The sequence below is a fragment of the Cynara cardunculus genome (genome assembly GCF_001531365.2).
Source record: "Cynara cardunculus var. scolymus isolate 2C chromosome LG 12, CcrdV1, whole genome shotgun sequence".
NCBI lineage: Eukaryota > Viridiplantae > Streptophyta > Magnoliopsida > Asterales > Asteraceae > Cynara > Cynara cardunculus.
In genome coordinates, this window is record NC_037539.1 from 2,882,341 (window position 1) to 2,903,018 (window position 20,678).

The 20,678-nt window shown below is 34.0% G+C and overlaps 1 protein-coding gene and 1 non-coding gene across 2 annotated transcripts; one reads left to right on the forward strand and one right to left on the reverse strand.

Moving 5' to 3' along the window:
* Positions 1-435: 435 nt before the first annotated feature.
* LOC112523046 lies at positions 436-12,542 on the reverse strand. Its single transcript, XM_025132480.1, has 26 exons — positions 12,295-12,542; positions 11,554-11,666; positions 11,311-11,437; positions 10,840-10,935; positions 10,695-10,763; positions 10,345-10,479; positions 10,207-10,275; positions 9,031-9,086; positions 8,734-8,893; positions 8,191-8,355; positions 7,907-7,991; positions 7,544-7,774; positions 7,360-7,454; positions 6,867-6,909; positions 6,323-6,480; positions 5,975-6,085; positions 5,050-5,118; positions 4,793-4,936; positions 4,595-4,669; positions 4,331-4,507; positions 4,091-4,176; positions 3,829-3,883; positions 3,171-3,296; positions 2,961-3,074; positions 2,076-2,195; positions 436-1,210 (listed from the first exon to the last, which is right to left on the reverse strand). Exons 1-26 carry the CDS (start codon positions 12,409-12,411, stop codon positions 1,145-1,147), a joined length of 2,862 nt encoding a protein of 953 aa, XP_024988248.1. The 5' UTR covers positions 12,412-12,542; the 3' UTR covers positions 436-1,144.
* TRNAT-UGU lies at positions 7,150-7,222 on the forward strand. The gene has a single exon. It is a non-coding gene; the product is annotated as a tRNA-Thr (tRNA).
* Positions 12,543-20,678: the final 8,136 nt, after the last annotated feature.

Genomic DNA, 20,678 nt, shown 5'->3' on the forward strand with positions numbered 1-20,678 from the left:
CATGTTATAAATTTATAAAAGTTGTTAAGTCGTACTGACACCGTTTAACTCTAGAAAAGAATCTATGAATTTTTTTTTCATAAAATTGTTATAGATCCGTTGGTTGGTTTCTTGCTTTTGCAGAAAAAAACCTGTGTTTGAACATTATTTTTGAGTTTTTTAAAATAATGCAAAAGCTATATAAAACTCCTCAAAATTTAAGCTCGAAAAATAAGAAATTTGGTAGAAAAAGGACTTGGATCCAAACCTTTTTGTACAAGCGCAACAACGTTAACCATCTCTGCCGTCACAAACTCGTGCCATTAGTTTAGTTTCAAAGAATATACATGGACCCGACGAAAAGATATAGTCTTCATAGATGTAATTTATTTCTGTCACGACGGAACCATGACGTGGTGGCCTGTATGACCATATTCCTCTATGTAGGTCTGCCCTTGTACGTTTATACGATATTTAGACTAAAAAATAGAACCGAGTACGACAAAAAACACATTTTTTGGTCCCACCAAAATTGGTGAAACAAAAATCTGACATATCTACCAAGATTGATAAATTACTAAACTATTCATGTCAAATTAAAATCCTAAAACCTTGCACAGCTTTTTCACTTGTCGAGTCCCATCTGCATACCAAACAGTTAAAAACAAAACAAAGAACACTACTTTTGACTCATGAACAGCTTCATGATTAATTACTTACAAGATTAGGTTATGATATGAACTGCAAACACAAGAGAATTAGCAAAAAGAAGGTTCAACAGGGTGAAATAAATATTTTCAAATTATGATATTATTGTTCTGTAAGCTTTCTTCAGTACACAGAGAAGGGTATAAGAAAAAAAAGGGTTATGGTTTTCTCTAGAAATGATCAAACCCGAAACGGAAAACAACTTACAACAAGCAGAATACGAGTATAACGTTATCGCCTTTGGATTTTGACCATTTCTATGTGACGGAGAAAAGGTTTTACAGCCGAAAGGGTTATTTACCAGAAAGCATACAATAAAGTTACTGCTATGTGTTTTGTTAGACGAGAATTCTGAAGGGGTTAGCTTCCAATATCGTTCCATGTGGTGTTTCTAGATTTTCTTTATATGTTCATGAAGAATCAGTATCGGACTCTAAAGCCGCCAGAAAACTTGCAATTATTGGCGCTTCCTCTGATAGAGCGAATATCCAACAAACGCGGACATCAGGAACGTCCATAGCACCTGCAGATGATATGTAGAAAAACTTATTCAACTCAAGCAAACAAAGCACAATCACCAGTGATCTAATGTATGGCACCGAAACTAGCTTTATAGAACGACAAATATATCCAAATGTCCTAATAAACTGCTTAATAGGACTTGAGTTTATAGGACCAAACAATTGTAACTTCTTATGTAATGGTAGTACAATAAGTTGTTGGAACATTTTTTAGCGTTTTAACAAAAAATTTGGACACTGTTGAAATGAAGTGTCCTATTAGTCATTCTACATGACATTATTTGAAAGTGTGTTATAAAAACGTGTCTTATAAAAAGATTTGTTTGTCCCCTATAAAATGCTAATAGGACAACTTATTTCAAAATTATCCTACGTAGGGGACACAATTCTTTGGTCCTCAAAGCTAAAATCCTATAAAAGAGTCTATTAGGACAATTAGATATATTTGACGTCCTATTAAGCCGATTTTGCTGTAGTGTGATTGGGGATCCCATGTCCTTTATCGGGGGTCTTCGCAGAAACAGCCGCTCTAGCAGGTCAGGTCTGCGTACATCCCATCCCCGCCCCCACTATTCCAGACCCCACTTCCGAGTGAGATATACAGTGTATTGTTTAGTTCATATACTCAACGTCCGGGAAAGAAGATGAAATCCACATAAGGGAGAAAGAAGGAAAGTTGTAATCGTTTATCCTATTTCTCTCCATTCTCCACTCCATTTTCTCGAGGCATTGGACTCACATTCACATCTTCATTCTCCATTTAAGTTGAACCAACAAACACATCTTCGTTTTATTTCACATAATAAACCCCGTAAAAATGAAATTGTTAAATGGCTGAAAAGAATACAAGCAGTGAGAATTACTTACTGTATTAATTGCCTGCCACCGTTCGAGTCTCTTGATTCTTGACTGCATATCTTCAATCACACCTTCCACGGGGGAAACAACCTCCCTAATTGGTGAGGACTCCGAAGATGAACTGCCACCCTGTTCATAAACGGCAAAGTTAAACTAGGATATCATCATAAAAACTCCACTAGATTGCAGTTTTTAATTTTGAACGTATAGTTTAATAGAAGTGTTTGGCTCTTGACCAAATGGCTCAGTACCCTCCAATATAACAAAATTAAGGAATTTGGTGGATCTAAAATATAAATTCTTTATAATAACAAGTACAATCGAAGGGTTTTGACTATTAAACACACCTCAAATACCCTGTAATTCTTAATAGTTATGACTATGGGTAAAATAAGTACTATGAGATTAAAAAATTGGCATAAAAGAAAATGTTGTGATACTAAGAGGCCATCTCACCAAAGGAAATTATTGCCCTTTTCTTAAGATGGAGATAGTCAAAAGAAAGGGTTATTTAGCTAAATGACCTTCTGATAAGTTTCTAGGCATTCTTGTGTATAGAAGTGGTATTTTTATGTTAAGCGGTAGCATTCTACAACTTGTCGGAAGGTCATGGCTTTAAAAAGAATCTGGGAGTCATTTAACTAAAAGACCGAGGTTATTTAGCAAAATGACCTCCAGAAAAGTGCTTTTTAAATCCATGACCTTCCTACAAGTTTCTAGGCATTCCTGTGTGTGGAAGTGGCATTTTTCTGACAGGTCATGGATTTTTAAAAAAAATATAGCAGAACGTCATTTAACCAAAGGACCCAGAAAGAAAACAGTATCTTCAAGCATGTTTCTACATGTCTCTCTCTGTGTGTGTGTGAGAGAGAGAGAAAGAGAGAGAAGTGGAACCTGAGATTGGATGTTGTCAACAAGTTCTTGCAATCTTGCAGCTTGTTGACCATTAATCCCACTTGAACTTCTATCTGATGCTGGTAATTTTTCCAGCACTATTTCAAGGTAACTCTGAAGAAACGACCAAAAAAAAATAAAAAACGATAAATGCTTGAAACAAAACCACAAAGATGGTATTCAGGTTATAATGCTAAGTTTTTGCAGAACCTTTGTGGTGTATGAACCATCCAGCTCAAGTGTTGAACCAGCAGCCACCACAACTTCTTTGCTTGCTCCTTTTATCTGTATATAGGGCCCTGGGACATCTTGTAGATGATCAACCTCTATAAGAAGCTACAAAAAAAAAAGCCAAATTTCCAATTAAAAGCTAATTTACCAAACCACATATAGCATTGAGATGAAAATGTAGGGTCCTTCAGTTAAATAACTTTCTCAAAAGTTTTTCATTATAAATCCATAACTTTCTGACAAGTTTGAAAATGTCACCGTTTAACAGAAGAATGTCACTTCCATACACAAGAATGCCTAAAAACTTGTCAGAAGGTGATAGGTTTAAAAAAGCACTTGTCAGGAGGTCATTTAGCTAAATAACAGTGAATGCACCACTAGTAGAAAGTAAAGTACGACAATTATATGGATCTTTTCTGATGTCCCAAATATGTAAATCAAGCTGCAATTTGATTATTCTGAATCCTTTTACTTACGAATATGGATATATAACGAATTTGACCAAATCATTTTCAAGCAGAATCAAGATTCAAACCACCCAAAATCTAGATCCGGGATTCTGTAGTTCGATAACATCCAGCCAGATAAACAAGGCCTGTGTAACATAAACACAAGAAACAAACACAAACATAACTACCTTTCCATCTTGGTAGATATATGCAGATGCTTCAATGTAAGCTACAGCTTGATACCTGGAAAACACATATTTTCACATATTTTGAACAAAAACTGAAGATTTATAAGCAATTACATAAGAAATATCTTCCCAAGGAGAAGTTACTTAAGTATCTTATAGACTTTATAGATACAACAATTACTGCATCAGAATCATAGAGACATACTCAACAATTATCAACAAAAACCAGCCAGCATATATACATTTAAAATACATAATTTACCCAAGATTAAGAAGACCGGAGACTGTACTGATGCTGATGTCAAAGTCCACCTTGGGTTGAATTACAAAATCCCCTTCTCTTATTGGCTAATACAAAGAAAACAAAGAATTCTCAAGAGATCAGGAAACAAGCAACAAAAATAATTTATGAACGAAGAAAAGTAAGAAAACTTAAAACCCATGAAAACTCATAAAACCAAAAATCAAATTAAAAATTTGACATAAATTTATCACCACAGACCTCTCTTATCAGCAGCGCGAACCTCCCCTCACATATTCTCACCCTCATACAGTCGCTCTCTGTTAGCTGCCCACTAGATGGAATTCCAGAAAGCCTTAAATATATATCAATAAAATTCTGAGCCGAGCTACAAATCTTTGCAGGATCAAGCAACTTCAAAATATCTTGATAAGCCACCTGTATCCAGAAAATCATGACAATTATTCAATAATTGTGGGTATTTAATATTTTTACTGCTTTTGCTGAATTCCAAAATGAACTTACTTGTTTGTTGCTTTTTAACACAAACAATGAGCTCTCTGGGGAAAGCACCGGATCAAAATCATTACGGATTTTTAGCTGCAAGATAAAAGATGATCATAAAGTTTTTAATGCGACTAGACATTGGAAATCCTGAAGACTGCTAATCTGTTATGTACGAAATAACTATAAGTTCTATCGATTAGCCTCAAATGAACTAACATGAGCATGAACGAGGTGTGGTTCAATGTGTAGCTGGAACATAGGAAACACTGTCGTCATGATCTCGTTTTGAGACATAAAGCATCCCGCTCTACTTTTGTCTCTGTGAACTCGAGAAATGAGATGCGAATGAACACCTCCAACCTGCATTTTTTACAATGGTTGTCTCTTAGTTATAAAGCCATGCTCGTTTTACGAAAAGAAACAAGTTAGTAACAATCAGCCACAAGAAAGCCTTAGTCACGAGCTAATCTTACAACAGCCACCCAGAGGTCCAGCGACTTTCTGATATCAGGGTGCAAAGCGTAGACACCTTCAATTATCACCTGCTCAGATAATCACTATTGTTATATACGCATAGATATGTGAAGGCTGAGAAAGCAGATTTGACTTTATCAGTTTATGCTCCTACCTATTATCTGGATATACCAAGAAAGATGTATGGTGTATTTTTATCATGAATATCATGTATTTTCATTATGAATAAATTTTGTCATGAATATCTATCACGACATTCATCATGAATGATTTTCATTACTCAGGGTTATTCACCATGAATAATACATGAAACAGTTGGTTTCCCAATTCTCAACATGTTTATGGTTCTCATTTTAAATCCTACTTGGTTATATATAACAAACTGTCCCCGTCAACGATGTCAAACAAACATGATGATCAAATATAAAGGACTGCATGCTTTGAAGCTTCTGCTAGCAAAGCAAATTAAGGGGTTGTTTGGTTGGTTTTCCATTAAGTCCTGTATGGATAAAGTTGTCTGTAGATTGAGAAGGTTTTCTTTGGGAGGGTTTTTTCATATATGGAAGGAGCATGTTTTTTAATTGGAAGGGGCAGGTTTGGAAAAAAAACTTGGTTTTCTGCATAAAGCTCCCTCCTAGAAGCTTACTGAATAAACCACTTTCAATACCATTAAGACACCACCAAATAGTCATGTATAGGTGACCGAATAAGCTGTGAGTCCCATTAAGCTCATTAAGCTGCAAACAACAGGCCCTAACTAAGCAGTATCTTCTAATGCTTCCCTTGTTCATTTGTTCTTTCTTGTTCCATTTGTTTTCATGCTTCTCTCTTGTTTCACTATTCTTTTTCTTATTTCTTTATCACATCTTTCGGGAAGCAACACAGACAGGGTAAGTGACTAATATGTTAGTTTTCAAGATATACCACTCCACAATCTTCAGAAACTTCAAGTTCTTTATAGCCACTGCGAGCACCACTCTCCAAATCGAATACAGGTACTTTTGCTTTCCGACCTCTTCTGATATCACTGATATTCTGCAAACAAACAACTCAATTACAAAAAGCAGGAAAGTGTCACGATACGATGAGAACCAAGTGAAAATTCAATTAATTTCAAGTTGACTAAGCAGAAAGTCAATTTCATTCGACTAGGAGTCTGTAACTACAAAAACAAACAACCCAAATACAAAAAACAGCAAGAAAAACAACACAAAGCAGCTTCTCATCCCACATGATCCAAATGCTAAACAAAAAGAATCAAACTTTTAGTACCTTTGTGAGTAAAGCCAGATCAAGCGATCTGAAGTCATCATACTTGAAGTCCTTTACTTGCTCAGACTTATAATAGCTTTCAAGGGAAATGACTTCACAACCAACAATATTTGCCATTTTACGAGCCAAACTAGTTTTTCCTGACCCACTCGGACCTCCTATAAGAATACCATGTCAGGTTAAATTTCCATTAAAATAAAGCGATATGCATATATACCTATAGAGGGAGGTTCATGGGAAAATCCCCAAAAAAAATGAAAAACTAAGGAACACCATAGTAACCATTCATCTGAACGGTATACACATATGCATACAAGTAATTGAAGCGGTTTCTTGGTTTTTATGCACGTGTTCTTGTTATGCACATGTGCATACGGGACCAATTGCTTACAAATTACTTGTATGCACATGTGCATACCGTCCATATGAAGTTTACTAGGGTGTTTCTTAGTTTTTCATTTTTTTGCGGTTTTCCACTGAACCGGACCCTACAAACACACACACACACACATATATATATATATATAGAGAGAGAGAGAGAGACCAATTCCGACTATAACTGGCAGGCCCTTGTGCTCCAACAAAGCCTGATGAAAAGATACATTGTATCTCGTTAGCAAGTCATTAAAGATAACTACTGAACTTTCCTAGATCCAAAGATTAATTGTTATGTTCTATAATATTTAACAGTTATTTGAAATTCTATATTCTATTCTTTAATATATTCATATTAATTATGAATAGCGAATATGAATAGCTTAATAGTTAATAGCAAAGATTCTAAGAGTTTATTGAATTCCTATGCATGTCGAATCTATGTTATGTGAACCTGCTTAGCTCAGAGGTTAGAGCATCGCATTTGTAATGCGATGGTCATCGGTTCGATTCCGATAGTCGGCTTTTCTCTATTTATTTTATTCGATGTTTTACATGATTGATAATGCATCTTTGAAATCAAAGAATATTGAAAAAAAATGTCTTCCTCTTGTGGCAAAAGCCATTGATTACCCTTTGAGAAAGCATCTCAAAATGCTTACCTGTATTGCTTGAACAGCAAGAAGCAGTCCCCTGTCCAGATCAAAAGAATCAGGCATTGGGGCAAGCTGCAGCGTATCCCTGAAAGAAGAAGGATCTGTATATGCTTGATGAGAGGAACCAACACATATGTGGATGCATTTAATATGGAAGCATTTCATTTACTTTTGGGTAAAAGATACATACCAATGGAAGACCCATCGACAACTGAACCATCTGATATGAAACGCCATGGAGCTAAGACTGGCTCCACTTTGGATTTGGTGGGGGATCGAGTCCATGGTTGAGATATATCATCATCCCTGTTGACAAGTTCTGGACGAATGCGAAGGGGCTTTGGAGCAACAATTGGTGCTTCTCTATGGATGCCTGAAGATATGCTAGGCAAAGGAGGGGGAGTATTAAGGCGTGGAACACCTGCAAGACACAAATCAGTTAGAAAGCAACAACTTTCAAAGAACTAACCAAACCAATTATAACCAAATATATCTCACTCGAAAGTAGGGTCCGGAAGGTAGGATGTGCACAGTATGTTCTAAAAAAAGTTACCTTGGCTGTCAAGAATCATTTCAAGATACGATTTAGTGATCCAGGGCCCAGTGATGCCCAGCCTTGATGCCTCTGATTCAACCATCTACGCAAAAGAAATGCACCCACTATGAACATCAGAACCAGCTCTAAACATTAGCAGGATGTGGAAAATACATCACCAGTCAACCCTTCAATGAGATTACAAGAAGTTAAAGGGAAAATATATCATGCATGCCCAACAGTTTAAAAAACAAAAACAAAAAAACCTTGAAAAGGACAAAGTAAGAGGATTAAGGACATACTTTTCTATCTCTGCCCCTGAGCACTAGGTATGTTTCATCAAGAGTGTCTATTGTCTCCAAGGATATTGAAAGATTTCCATAAATAATTGATTTAGATGCCCTTTTATAACTGACAACGACGTTGTACCCCAAAGCCAGCAAACCACCCAGGGTCATTCTTCCGACCTGTTACAATTTTACAGAAGAAAGTGGGTGAGAAAGAAAAAGAATCAAAACTATCAGATAAGAACAACGAGAAACAAACAAAGGATAATTATCTGAATTATCTTCATTTGGGTTTGTGTACGGAACTTCTTTTACCCCATTTTACAAAATGTGAAGCAAAAGGTCAAATAAGAAAGTGTGCACTTCGAGTGTACCAAAATCAAAGCTGCTGACAGGTTTATTTACAGAATGCTACACAATATATTCTATGTTCAAGTGAGATTTCAAGGATAAGTGTGTTATGTGAGCTGCTAGTGTATGTTTGATGATAAAGCAATAATATTGTGCACTACATTATCTACCATTTAAGATGGAATAAGGAAGGAGCTGTTTATGCACCTCGAACTCGGCTTTTGGCCGAATAATGAAATTTTTGTCGACAATTCTTTGGTCACCCAGTGAAAGATAGTATCTGATACCACTCTGCCGCACCTTAATCCAATCGTTAACACCTGCTACCTCACTTGCAGATGGAGGCCTCAAGTACATCTCAATGAAGCTGAAAGAAAGATCATTTGCACATTTGGTGGTGACAAGGCATGATCAGAAAAGAATTGGGAGAAGATGATTGTGTAAGTTGATGTTGTAATAGAAAAGGCTACCATAAGAAGGAAGTGTAACAAGTTGGTGACTCACTTATCAATCTGTGCTTCCTTCTTCAGAAAAGGGTAAGCTGATTGTCCACTTTCTGACTGATACATCACCATGACCAATTAAAAGGCTCAAACAAAAAAATCAACAGAAAAGGTGGACGCATTTCATAGAAAATGCAAAATCTACCAAAATAAACAGCTATATGTATCACTGACTCACATCTACTGGTAAAAGCAAGCCATTTGAAGGTTATTAGAAAGGGAAGAAGGACAAGGAACTTGTTGACCAGAAAAACAGACCCCACATAATAGCTATCCTAACTTTCGGAAAGTTACTGCAAGCAAAGAAGATATGCAATGCACATAAATAGGATACCTCTAGCATGCATTCTGTTGATATTGGGAGTTCAGGACCATCAATAATTTTTTGGACCAACAGCAATTAGATGCTTTATTTCCTCTAAGTTTAAGTGATTCCTTGCTGAACTACTTCAGATAAATAAATCCCTTATAGATCAAGATTCTCATTGCCAGCCACACTAATAAAACAGTAGAACTGCTAATTTATAACATATTAACTTGTGAACCCTTGAATCCATCAAAAAAACAAAAGGCACTATAACTTTTCACGGAATGAGTAAAAACACACTAACAGAGAGACGTCAACACAAGGAATGCAAATAACCAGTAACAGCAACAGCTCTCATAATTCACGTATATCCGGACCAAAGGAAGAACATGATTCTTGATCTGGTGTCAATTCACATATAAGTGAACTAGAATCATTCTTATATATCTTTAACATGGTATGACTTCCTTGCTTTTGAATTAAACAAAAATCAGCAATGATTCAAGCATAGAAGAAATTCTAACAATAATATCAGATTGCTGTAGAAAACTTACATGGACACTAACACAAACCCATCTCAATTCCCAACACATTTAGGCATATGAGAAAGCAGGCAGTCAGATGGAAGACAAGATCCATATCAGGAAGGGACTGACTTAAACTTGTAAACAGGTCCATAATAGTTTGTAATGAGATAAATAAACCACTTGTTTAAGACTTAAAGCAGTAAGGTCACAATGCAACAAAAAAGGGGCGGATTCTTGAAGCAATATTCTGACTAGCAAAGGCAGGTTTCAATCATATATGAACTCCAAGACTACCCAAGAAATTTGATGTAAGATTAAGACCAGGAAGGTTAAGAAGGCAGACCTCAGTTTTACATTTGAGCTTGTAGATTGAATCTCTAAATGATGCACCAAAACTATTATTAATTCTGATCTGCAGAAAAACAAACCTTTATCAGGAAACAGAGGATATAAGATGAGGTTGGAACCTTAAATGTCCTACCTGTGCATGGTGAAGATCTGGTTCAATATGCTTCCTAAACAACGGGAAAATGCTATCAATTAGATTGTCCAATGAGCAAGGATCTCCAATATCATATTGCACTTTAGAAAGTAAACTAAAATGAACACCACCAACCTGGTACCACAGAAGAGAAAAGGTGTAGAAATTCATATGAGAACCTACTATTATTAGTTGAAGCTAAATTATTATCACAACAGGAATGAACGCTAGAGATATATAATCACATATTTAGTTAACTATAAGTTGTATTTCACAGTTGTAGACTGTAGCTGGCAATTTACTTAATTGCTGCAAATTTTGCATATAATAATGACACCAAAAATAATTACCACTGCTACACGAATATCTAGCAGTGAGCGTAGTCTTGCATGGAGAGCGTATGTACCGTCAACTATCACCTGAAACAAGGTAGGTACAAAATATAAGAGCAACCAGCTAGTCTACATGTAAAATGGCAATTATGTGTGTACTCACCACCCCAAAAATACTCTTGATCTCTTTAGTTCCAATGCGTTTTTTTTGTTGGAAATCAAACACCGGTGTTGATATATCTTTGCCTTTCAACAAATCCTATGTAAAACCGACGAGTTTTCAGTAATCATGAAGTTAGATAATTATTTCTTCAGAATTTAAGAGAGTAAACATATGCATTAATCTTGTAACATTCATTTGAAGATAAGCTTGAAGTGCCAAAGAAAGCATCCCAACTTCAAAATAGCATGTCATAGAATTATACCAAAGAAATTGGGAAGGTTCGGAACTTCAATTGGATGGTAAAAAAGTGGTCAAAATTCAACTAGGATTGATCATGGCATGCAAAATTCAAGTTTCAAGTACCATACACCCATTTGTTGCGATAATTATGGTATGAACGTTAACAAAATAAATGTAAAAAATTAAAGAACCATGTTAATCTTTTTAAGAAAGACCTCCATTACTCCATACCTGAAGATTCTGTACTAGAAGATCAAAATCTAATGAATTCAAATCATTCCCTTCATCAGCTCCGATGCGGTAGTTTTCCATTGATATGACACTACAACCAATGACCGATGCCACCTTCTCTGCCAAGCTGTAGACATCATTTAATGTGCATGTTTATGTCCATTCCAAACACGTTGCCAACAGATCTTAACACGACACAAGTGGATACATTGCAATTATAGGTATTAGGTATATTACTATTACCTCGATTTACCAGATCCACTAGGACCACCAATGCCAACGGCTACAATACCTTCTTTTTTTGATCTAAGCTCTTGAATTGATTTAACCAACAGGTAATAGCCACGATCAAAAGACTACAAAAGAACCAAAGCACAATTTAGTTACTAGAAAAGTTGTATGTTTACAGTCTGCAAATCTAGGCATGCTCCTGATTCTGAACATCATAACATTCAGAAAGAAACCATAAATTGAAGCACACTGATACCACACAATTAACCACCACTACAGTGGTACTTAATGGAAACTACTTGCGTATGGTCAATAGGTACAACAAAATCAGTTCGACTTTTCAGTTTGAAACTTGTTTTCAGAAAGAAAAAGTAAAGTTCAGATTTAGATTAACCAAAAACTTTCCAAATGTGAAAACGGTAAGGACGGAATTGGTGGAATTGGTACAGAATGACGCAGCAAATGCAAGTATCGAACTTTTCTAAATATTTACGGGAAAAGTTCACTTCAATGACAATTTGGGAATCAAAAATTAATCCCCTTTAAATTCATATACGAAAGTTTCTCTCTTTATGAGGAACATGGAGAGATTATTTCGCAAACCGGTCAAAAAGGCCAATAAATTCGAACAACAAACTTGTTTTAATCGGTCGGAATCCAAACACAAAAACCAAGAAATTAATTAGGCAATTTCATCAAACAATTGGCATGCATAATGAAAACCCAAAACAAGAAAAATTGAAATCAACCTACCGCATGAAGGGGAAGAGATTGAAGAATAGATGGAGACGATGAGGAAGTAGAGGGAGCTTGTTGGTAGTAATCCCGACCACCTTCTTGTAAAACTCGGTGCACTACATCATCATCCATGATGATAAGCAACAAGAAGAAGAAATTCTCTTGTGGGTTGGTGATATCTGAAATTTCTTGTTGTTGCCAGAAACTAGAAATGAATAAGAGAGAGAAAGCGAGAGGGAATCTTGATGAAGAGGATTGTTATTTAGTAAAGGTTTTGTGTATACGCATAGTCCATGTTTTTTCTACTCCAACTGCATACTTTGATCTCTGTAAACCCCCCTTTTCACTTCAAGATTTTTCCGCATGATAATTATCCTTTTCTTGATTGGTTCTTTAAAACAGATTTATTACAAACAATCAAAAAGATACCGAGAGAACCTAAACAATCAAAAAGATACCGAGAGAACCTAAACAATCGAAGAATCATGGAAAAAAACATGTACCAAAATGAACGTTGAGTTAAAAGATAATAAAATGATTTTTGTTGTATTTTGCTTATTTCTAATTTAATAGTTAAGAAGAAATATTTGCATTTTTAAGTAAGTTAGGGGTTGTTTTTTTTTTTTTTTTTTTTTTTTTTTTTTTTTTTTTCTGTTAAGACCTGTATGGATAAAGTTGTTTGTATGATAATAAATAAGTTGTTGTTCGGTTGCAGTGCTGAATAAACACTTTGAATGATATATATATATGACCATTTTACCCCTTCCATTTTTTTAGCTTTTTCATTAACAAAAAGAATCAATTTCTTGTTCGTTATCCAAGTTCCCAATCAAATTTCTTCTTCCTATGAACATACACAATTACAAAAGAAAAAGGATGAGGAAGCATAGAAGGAACAAAAACAATTAGGGTTCCGATGGTGGAGAGAAATCGGCAGCAAGTTCTGATTTTGAGGCGGAAAGAGGGACGAAATTAGGGTTTCGATGTTGGAGAGAAAAGGAGGCAGCGGGTGCGGCGGTGATGGGAACGGGGGGTTGTTTGCAGTGGGGTTTCTTGGTGTGGGAGGATGAAGAGAGACCTTGGGTGGTGGGGATTATGAGTATTGTTGTTATGACGGTGGTGGTTCTGATATGGTTTTGAGGTGTTTAAGGTTGGCAGTGTGGAAGAATGCCATCACCAAGATAAGGAAGGAGGTGAGTAGGGTTTGAGGGATTGTGGATCAAAAGGGAAAAGAAAGAGAAGAGTTGAGCTGAGCGGCTAGGGCTGGAACCAGTGGAACGCCAGCGATGGGGGAGGAAGATGGCTATGGAAATATCAAGTGAAGTGGAGCTGGAACCAATAGAGCTGAGTTGAGCTGCTGTTGTCTCCTCTCCCTCATCTTGAGCAATGGTGGCTGTAGAGTTGGACTAAAAAATAAGGGGTGAAAACTATAGGGTAAGGGCAGATGGGGAAATTAAATGGTTGAGTGTAAATGACACATAGTTTCTAGCTGACCAATTAAGCTCTCAGTTGAGCGAATTAGCCGCATCCGAACAACTTTCTACAGCTGAGCGAATAAGCTATAAGGCTTATACAGCTCATTAAGTCACAAACGAACAACCCTTTAGTTATCAATCTAACGATGTTGATAGTTTTCAGATTGTTTTTTCAAAGTTCTCTTCTAATCTTAACCCTAAATAAATACTAGTTGTTTACAAAATGGAAAATTAATTCAATTTCTTATTTTTAAAAAGTCAAAAAATTTAATGTTATTCATCTAATTTGAAAGTATTATCGTCATTTAATTTTTATTAATTTAAAAGCCAATACTTCTATATGCACAATAATTACTGGTTTTTTTAGTAGTTTGTTTACTTTAAATTTATTATAATTTAAATATTTTAAATTCAATTAAAATAATAACATAATATATTTCAATTTTAATGATGCATTAATTAACCCTCTTTATTTTATGATTTTTCACTTTGCATTTCAAGCTATTGCATTATTAAAATTCTGTCTATGTATTTTATAATATGGTGTGTGTATATATATAATAATTTTGAATTTAATAATTATATTATTTATTATTATAATATTATTAAGGAAATTAAAAAAACAAAAGATGATGCGATACTTGACTTTAATGAGATGGGGTAATGGAGTGCTTGGAAAACCGAATAATTAACCGTTAACATTGTGTAATCCTTTTCCTTGTCTTTGGAAAGCAGATTACATGGGACGAGACGAGATAAAAAAAATAGTTTCATGTTTAGCATGTCATGGACAAAAAAAATAAGACGAGGTGAAACTATTTTTAGTTTTTATGGGACAAATCTTGAGATTTTTTGTTACACCAAAAAGGGTGAAACAACATGGGACAAAATACAAAATTACTTTTTTACCCTCAAATAAACCTAACGGTTTCAAAGCTTCCGGCCACTATCTTCCATCATCTCTTCCGGCCAATTCGTTCAATCTCCGACAACCCCACCTGAGTTCGTGACTTCCCCCACTTGTCATGCCCTGTGAACACAACCGTTTCCTTCTCCGGTTAAACGGGGGCATATCCCTTCCAAATTCCGTTATGAGCATCGCTACATTTAACTACATCGTATACTTTTATTAAATTAAATTAAATAAGAATATTTTTAATATATTTTTTAAAATAGATAAAATAAAGATTATGTCTTACATTTTATTATAAGAGAAATTCCGAGTTTAATGAATTCAAAATTCAAATGGAAGCAAACGTATTCTTTATGTGCAACCTTATAGGTTTACATGCTCCTTAGCGGTATCCCTATGTGATGTGTGTCGTGGCATATAATAACTTACACCTTGCAATGAAGATCAAAGATTACGAACATATCGGATATTCAGGTTTTTAAACACTTTCTACATATACATAATATAGGTATGTCAATATTTATGCATAATGGTATAAATTTTTTGTATTCCTTACAATATACCGGAATTTGACTAAATGGATTAAGATTAAATCCTATTTATTAAAAAACTTAAATCAAAATGACCACGATATATATATGTTCATTTATATAGAGTCAGATTAATACAAGAACATAAACCAAATAATAGAACAAGAAAACGGTCGAAACATATGTGATTTAAGAGATTTTGTCTGCGACATGAGGTCACCACGTCGCTCGGACACTTTTGCAATGACCGCTAGTGTAAAACCCCAATTTAGCAGCGGAAACGAGATCTCCAACCACAACAATATAACTCTAATAAATCTTTCATTAAATCCAAAAATGACTTAGTTCCAAAAAAAAATGCCTCAAAAGATAAAAGCAAAACTTTGACAGAACTTCGGGGGTGTTGGGGATTGCTTATATGAAACAACTTATATTTTTCTATAAAAGCACTTATCAACTTATTATAAGTCAGAGGGGTTTAACTTCTTCAAAAACTTCTTGTTACCCTGTTTGGCACCGGTATAAGTTGTTTATCCAAACACTCAAAAGTGTTTATTGTCGATGCTATACCGAAATAAGTCAATAAGTTGTTTTTATAAGCAATACCAAACACCCCCTTCAAATCCACATGATTATTGTAATTTGGATTGGAAATTGAACTTTTAAATCAACAACTTCCAAATGATTCTCTCTTCACGAAAACCCCTGATTTCCCCCTAGCTAAATATATTGCCGTAAGAAAAACACAGCGTGAGCTGAAAAGTCCAGTACAGATTATGAATACAAATTAAGTAAATCATAACATACTTAAAAGATCAAATCCAAATGAGGTGGAAAATAAAGTTTCAATGTTTCTCCAAAATCACCACCGAACTCTTGAGTAATCAAGAATTCCAGGCTGAAACAACGAGGGATTGGGTTGCACATACCGAGTTTCCTACACGGAGCAAAAGCATAACATATGATATCCAAAGAAATCATAATACATTGGATTCATGACTCCACGTGTATATGAAATCAGTGGCATGTATGACACTACATTGCACACCGATAACAATGCTCCAAAATCCTAGGGTTGACACAAACGCCTTCTGAATAAAATCACCCATCATACCATGGTCATCTCTCATCAGATTACATAATAAAATCGAAAAGAGACACTGTGGAGTGTGGACTAATCACACCACCGCGAACAGTGTCACGCCACTGACGCCATAATTACATGTATGTAGTACCCATACAGGTGGTTAACTCGGTATTCCTACTCCCCAAACTATCTAACAAAGGGTTCTATGTGTACATGGATGAATATAAACCAACCTCAACTCCAAGTGTATTCATCATGCATCAAGATCTTATTAAATCGAAATATCAAAAACGTAATACGCCACATAAATAAACTAACCACGCAAATCAAAATAAAGATATCAAATATCAAGGTTTTGAACAATAACGAATATGACACGAGAATAATTTGAGGATTGAAATTTCATATATCAACCAACAAAGAAATTGAGACAAATGATTCACAAGAAATGTCATAATATAACATATATAAACGAGTAGAGTGTCGCTGAAAGAAGTACGGATATCCGTACCTGGCAGGCTGGCACGATATCCGACAGTGTTAAAAGCCGCTAAAATACTCGAAAACTACTAAAAGCCTTTACCTATGCAGCTACGCGTAATACCCCAAGATACACAACTTTATTGATTAGCATTACACCGGTACAAATTCCTTAATGCTACAAAGTAAAACCTAATTATTGGTCAAACCCAAAAATACTAATTTTCTGAAACATTTTAAAAAAACAAAATAAAAAATATGAAGATCCTCAAAAGCTAAACTTAAATATTATTCTTAAAAATGAATTAAATAAACACATATTATAATTCTTTAATCGGGATAGCAACTACTAAGGGGTCGTTTATCTAATCACTTACCCGGTAAACACTTACCGGTAAAATTCAACACTATTGCTTACTTACCAGGCAAGATTTTATCACTAAAACGCATCGTATGAAACAATTTATCCCGGTAAGCGCTAACCATGGTAAGAGTCCTTGTCCTCACTTACCGGGTAAGACTCTCGATTATTGCTTTTGCTCTTACCAGGTAAGATTCTTAGTCTTTACCGTATTCATCCGGTAAAGTAAATTGACTTGGTAAGTGCTTACCTAGGTAAGCGTTTGGTAAACGACACCTAAATCTTCAAAATATAATTGTTATGGACCTTTTGTAAAATATTTTCCGAAACAGGGACTAAAACTGTCAAAACAGAATCCCTATTTTAGACATATGAATCTGAAAAACAATTTCAGTACCAGAGGCTGGACTGCAGTTAATGAAACCTTAGGGGTTAAAGCTGTTCAAGTAACATTCTTTTACTGCAGGGAAAAAAATAAAACATATCTAAAAATGAAGGACTAAACTGTCAATAATCAAAACTTGGCCATGAAGCAACGTCTTCTTCACCTGGCTCCAAACCCATTTTGCTTTCTAGAACACATTTTCAAACCAACAAATTTTCTATGTATTTTTAATACAAAAATCATATTTACAAAAAGTCAACCTTGATTGCCTCCACCACAAATTACCACCGATGATTCCATCTGCGACAATGGCACTGAAGATTCATCAAACTGGCAATAATGCTCGTAGCTAATCCAACACCATTTGAAACCCTAATTTCTTTCGCATGTCCGCATTGAACTAGCAACAATCATAAACAAATAGTATTCAATCTATGCAAACAAACTAAGTCAATCTTGCTATTTCTCAAACTAGATTGAGTGTTGTAGCTTTCTACTCACATGGAAGCTCGTGACGTGTCAACAATTTTCATGGCTGAGACAGTCAACCTAGGATAATTCGTTAACATGGAGTAGGTTGTCTTTGCCAACTCTTTATTCGATCAAATCAATTCTTTTGTCTTGTGTGCAAAAAGAAGCAAAGACAATAACTTAATTCATACAAACGACTTGACGATTGTTTGATTTTTTTTCCTCCATTAAGCCAACTGTATTGATTATTAAGTTGTCTGTATAAACTAAGATAAATTGTTACTTGTTTTTCTATCACAAATAAACAATTTAAATGACATAAATTATGAATTTAATCCTTAACAACACATTATTAAATTTTAAACATATAAAAGAAATTTGAATTAAGTATTAAAAAAATAATATTTGAAACATACAAACAAAATCAAGCATTAGTTTATGGCTTTTATCTACAAGGAATATAAATTGCATAATACAAGAACAAGAAGGTGTAGAAAGAGAGTATTTGTTTTCTTCTAAAAGTTGGCTTAATGGGTAAAGACACCATAAGTTGGCTGATTAAATTAAACCATAAGCTTTGCTTTAATAATAATCTATAAAATTTGTAATCAAACAACTCACTAACGTATATTAAGGGGCCGTTTACCAAACACTTACCCGATAAGTGCTTACCGGTAAAATTTAACACTATTATTTACGTACCGGGTAAGATTTTAGTCCACCAAAACATCGTATGCAACAATTTAACCGGTAAGCGCTTATCATGGTAAGAGTTGTCGCCCTCACTTACCGGGTAAGATTGATGGTCCTTGTTTCGCTCTTACCGGGTAAGATTGATGGTTCTTGTTTCGCTCTTACTGGGTAAGATTTTTAGTCCTTACCATATTCATCCGGTGAGGTAACATAATTTGGTAAGCACTTACCCGGGTAAGTCTTTGGTAAACAACCCCTAAATGAATTAAGTTTATAAGAGCATCTCTAACATAATGTCTATAATTTTTCTAAACAGAGAATGAAAAGTTAAAATGTCTAAAAAACATGTACATTTAACTCCTATAGACTCTTTTAAGGTTTCAATACAACTTATATTATTAAAATACTAGAAGAGTACTCATACAATGCAGTAAAATACATATTCATTTTAATGTTTCGTTTTATTTTTTGTCTTTGTTGATATAACAAGATTTATTTGGTTTTGAGAAAGATAATGTTTTTACTTTTGAATAAAAATATATTTGAAGATATCATAAAATTTTGAAAAAAATATACCAATATTAATATCAAATTAATTATTTAAAAGTTTTCGTTTTTTTGTACAATTTCTTTAATTCAAAATTTTATTATAATTTAAATTGGGTCTAATAACGAAGTAATTTATTTTTGGCTTAACAATATAACTTTTATAAAGATAATGATTCTGTTAGAACTCAATGAATATTTTAATTATATTTTAGATTTATTTATTTAAAATAAAATATTTATCATGTATTTGATTATATTTATTTGTAGTTAGTTATACAAATTCAAAAATAAAGCTTTAATAAGTTATACTTAAGCATAATTTACTTGTAATCTTAAATTTTAAGCAATATGCATAAAAATGGTTTTTAAATTTTTTTGTCAAATACTTTATAATATAGTATAAATTCTATAAAATTATCATTACAATAACGTAGTAATTTCCATGTTAAATCCTCATACACTCGTCATCATACTTTCTTCATTGCAAATACAATTTAATTTAAAATTATACTGTTATATTATAAAAATATAATGGAAAAAATCAATTTTATATAATTGTTGTAATTATATATTTGATCAAAATAAATTATTAATCACATATTTATATTATTATAACCATAACAGGATATTTATTTCCATTCTATTTACTCAAATCAGTTAATAAACAATGAAAAAAATGATAATCCTTCTAATTACTATTAATTTAAATTATAAATTCATTCATCTGTTTATATAGGAATTATTGGTTTCTTTTATTATAACTTTACTAACGATAACTTCGCTAAATCAATAACTTTTATTTTTTTACATTTTTATGTCATTTCTATGTAAAATAATAATAAAGTTATATAAATATTATGATTTGAATAAAAATAAATAAAATGTAAAAAGAAAAATAATATAAATACTAGAATAATATAGCTTTTAAATGGATGATGGTGAAGAGAGCACAATTGCATCCACAAGTATACTACTATTAAAATCATAAAAGAAAAAAGAAAAAAGAAAAAAAAAACAGGTGCTTCCACTGAATGACTGAAAGTCAACGCTATTTCTTAACCCCACTACCTTTTGTTTGTCTTTTGTCTTTTGTCTTCTGCCCATTTTAACCAAACGATATGACCTCATCATGCGTCATGCATTCTACTATCGTACGCCACCATTATCATCCCCACCCCTCGTTTTATCTAATTTGTGGTGCATTGGTGGAAGGATGGTTGATCGTTACTGAATGATTTAGTATAGAATAATTAAATGATCAGAATAATTAAGAGATTTTAATGATATCGTATATTATGAAATATAATTATTTAGTAATTGTTTAGAATAAAATTAAGACGTTAAATAATTTAATTCCAAAAAATATAACGGAATCCAATGAAACAATATATTGAGACCCTTCGAAACATACTCTTTCTCATTATGACAGAATCATAAAACGGTGGACCATGTCAT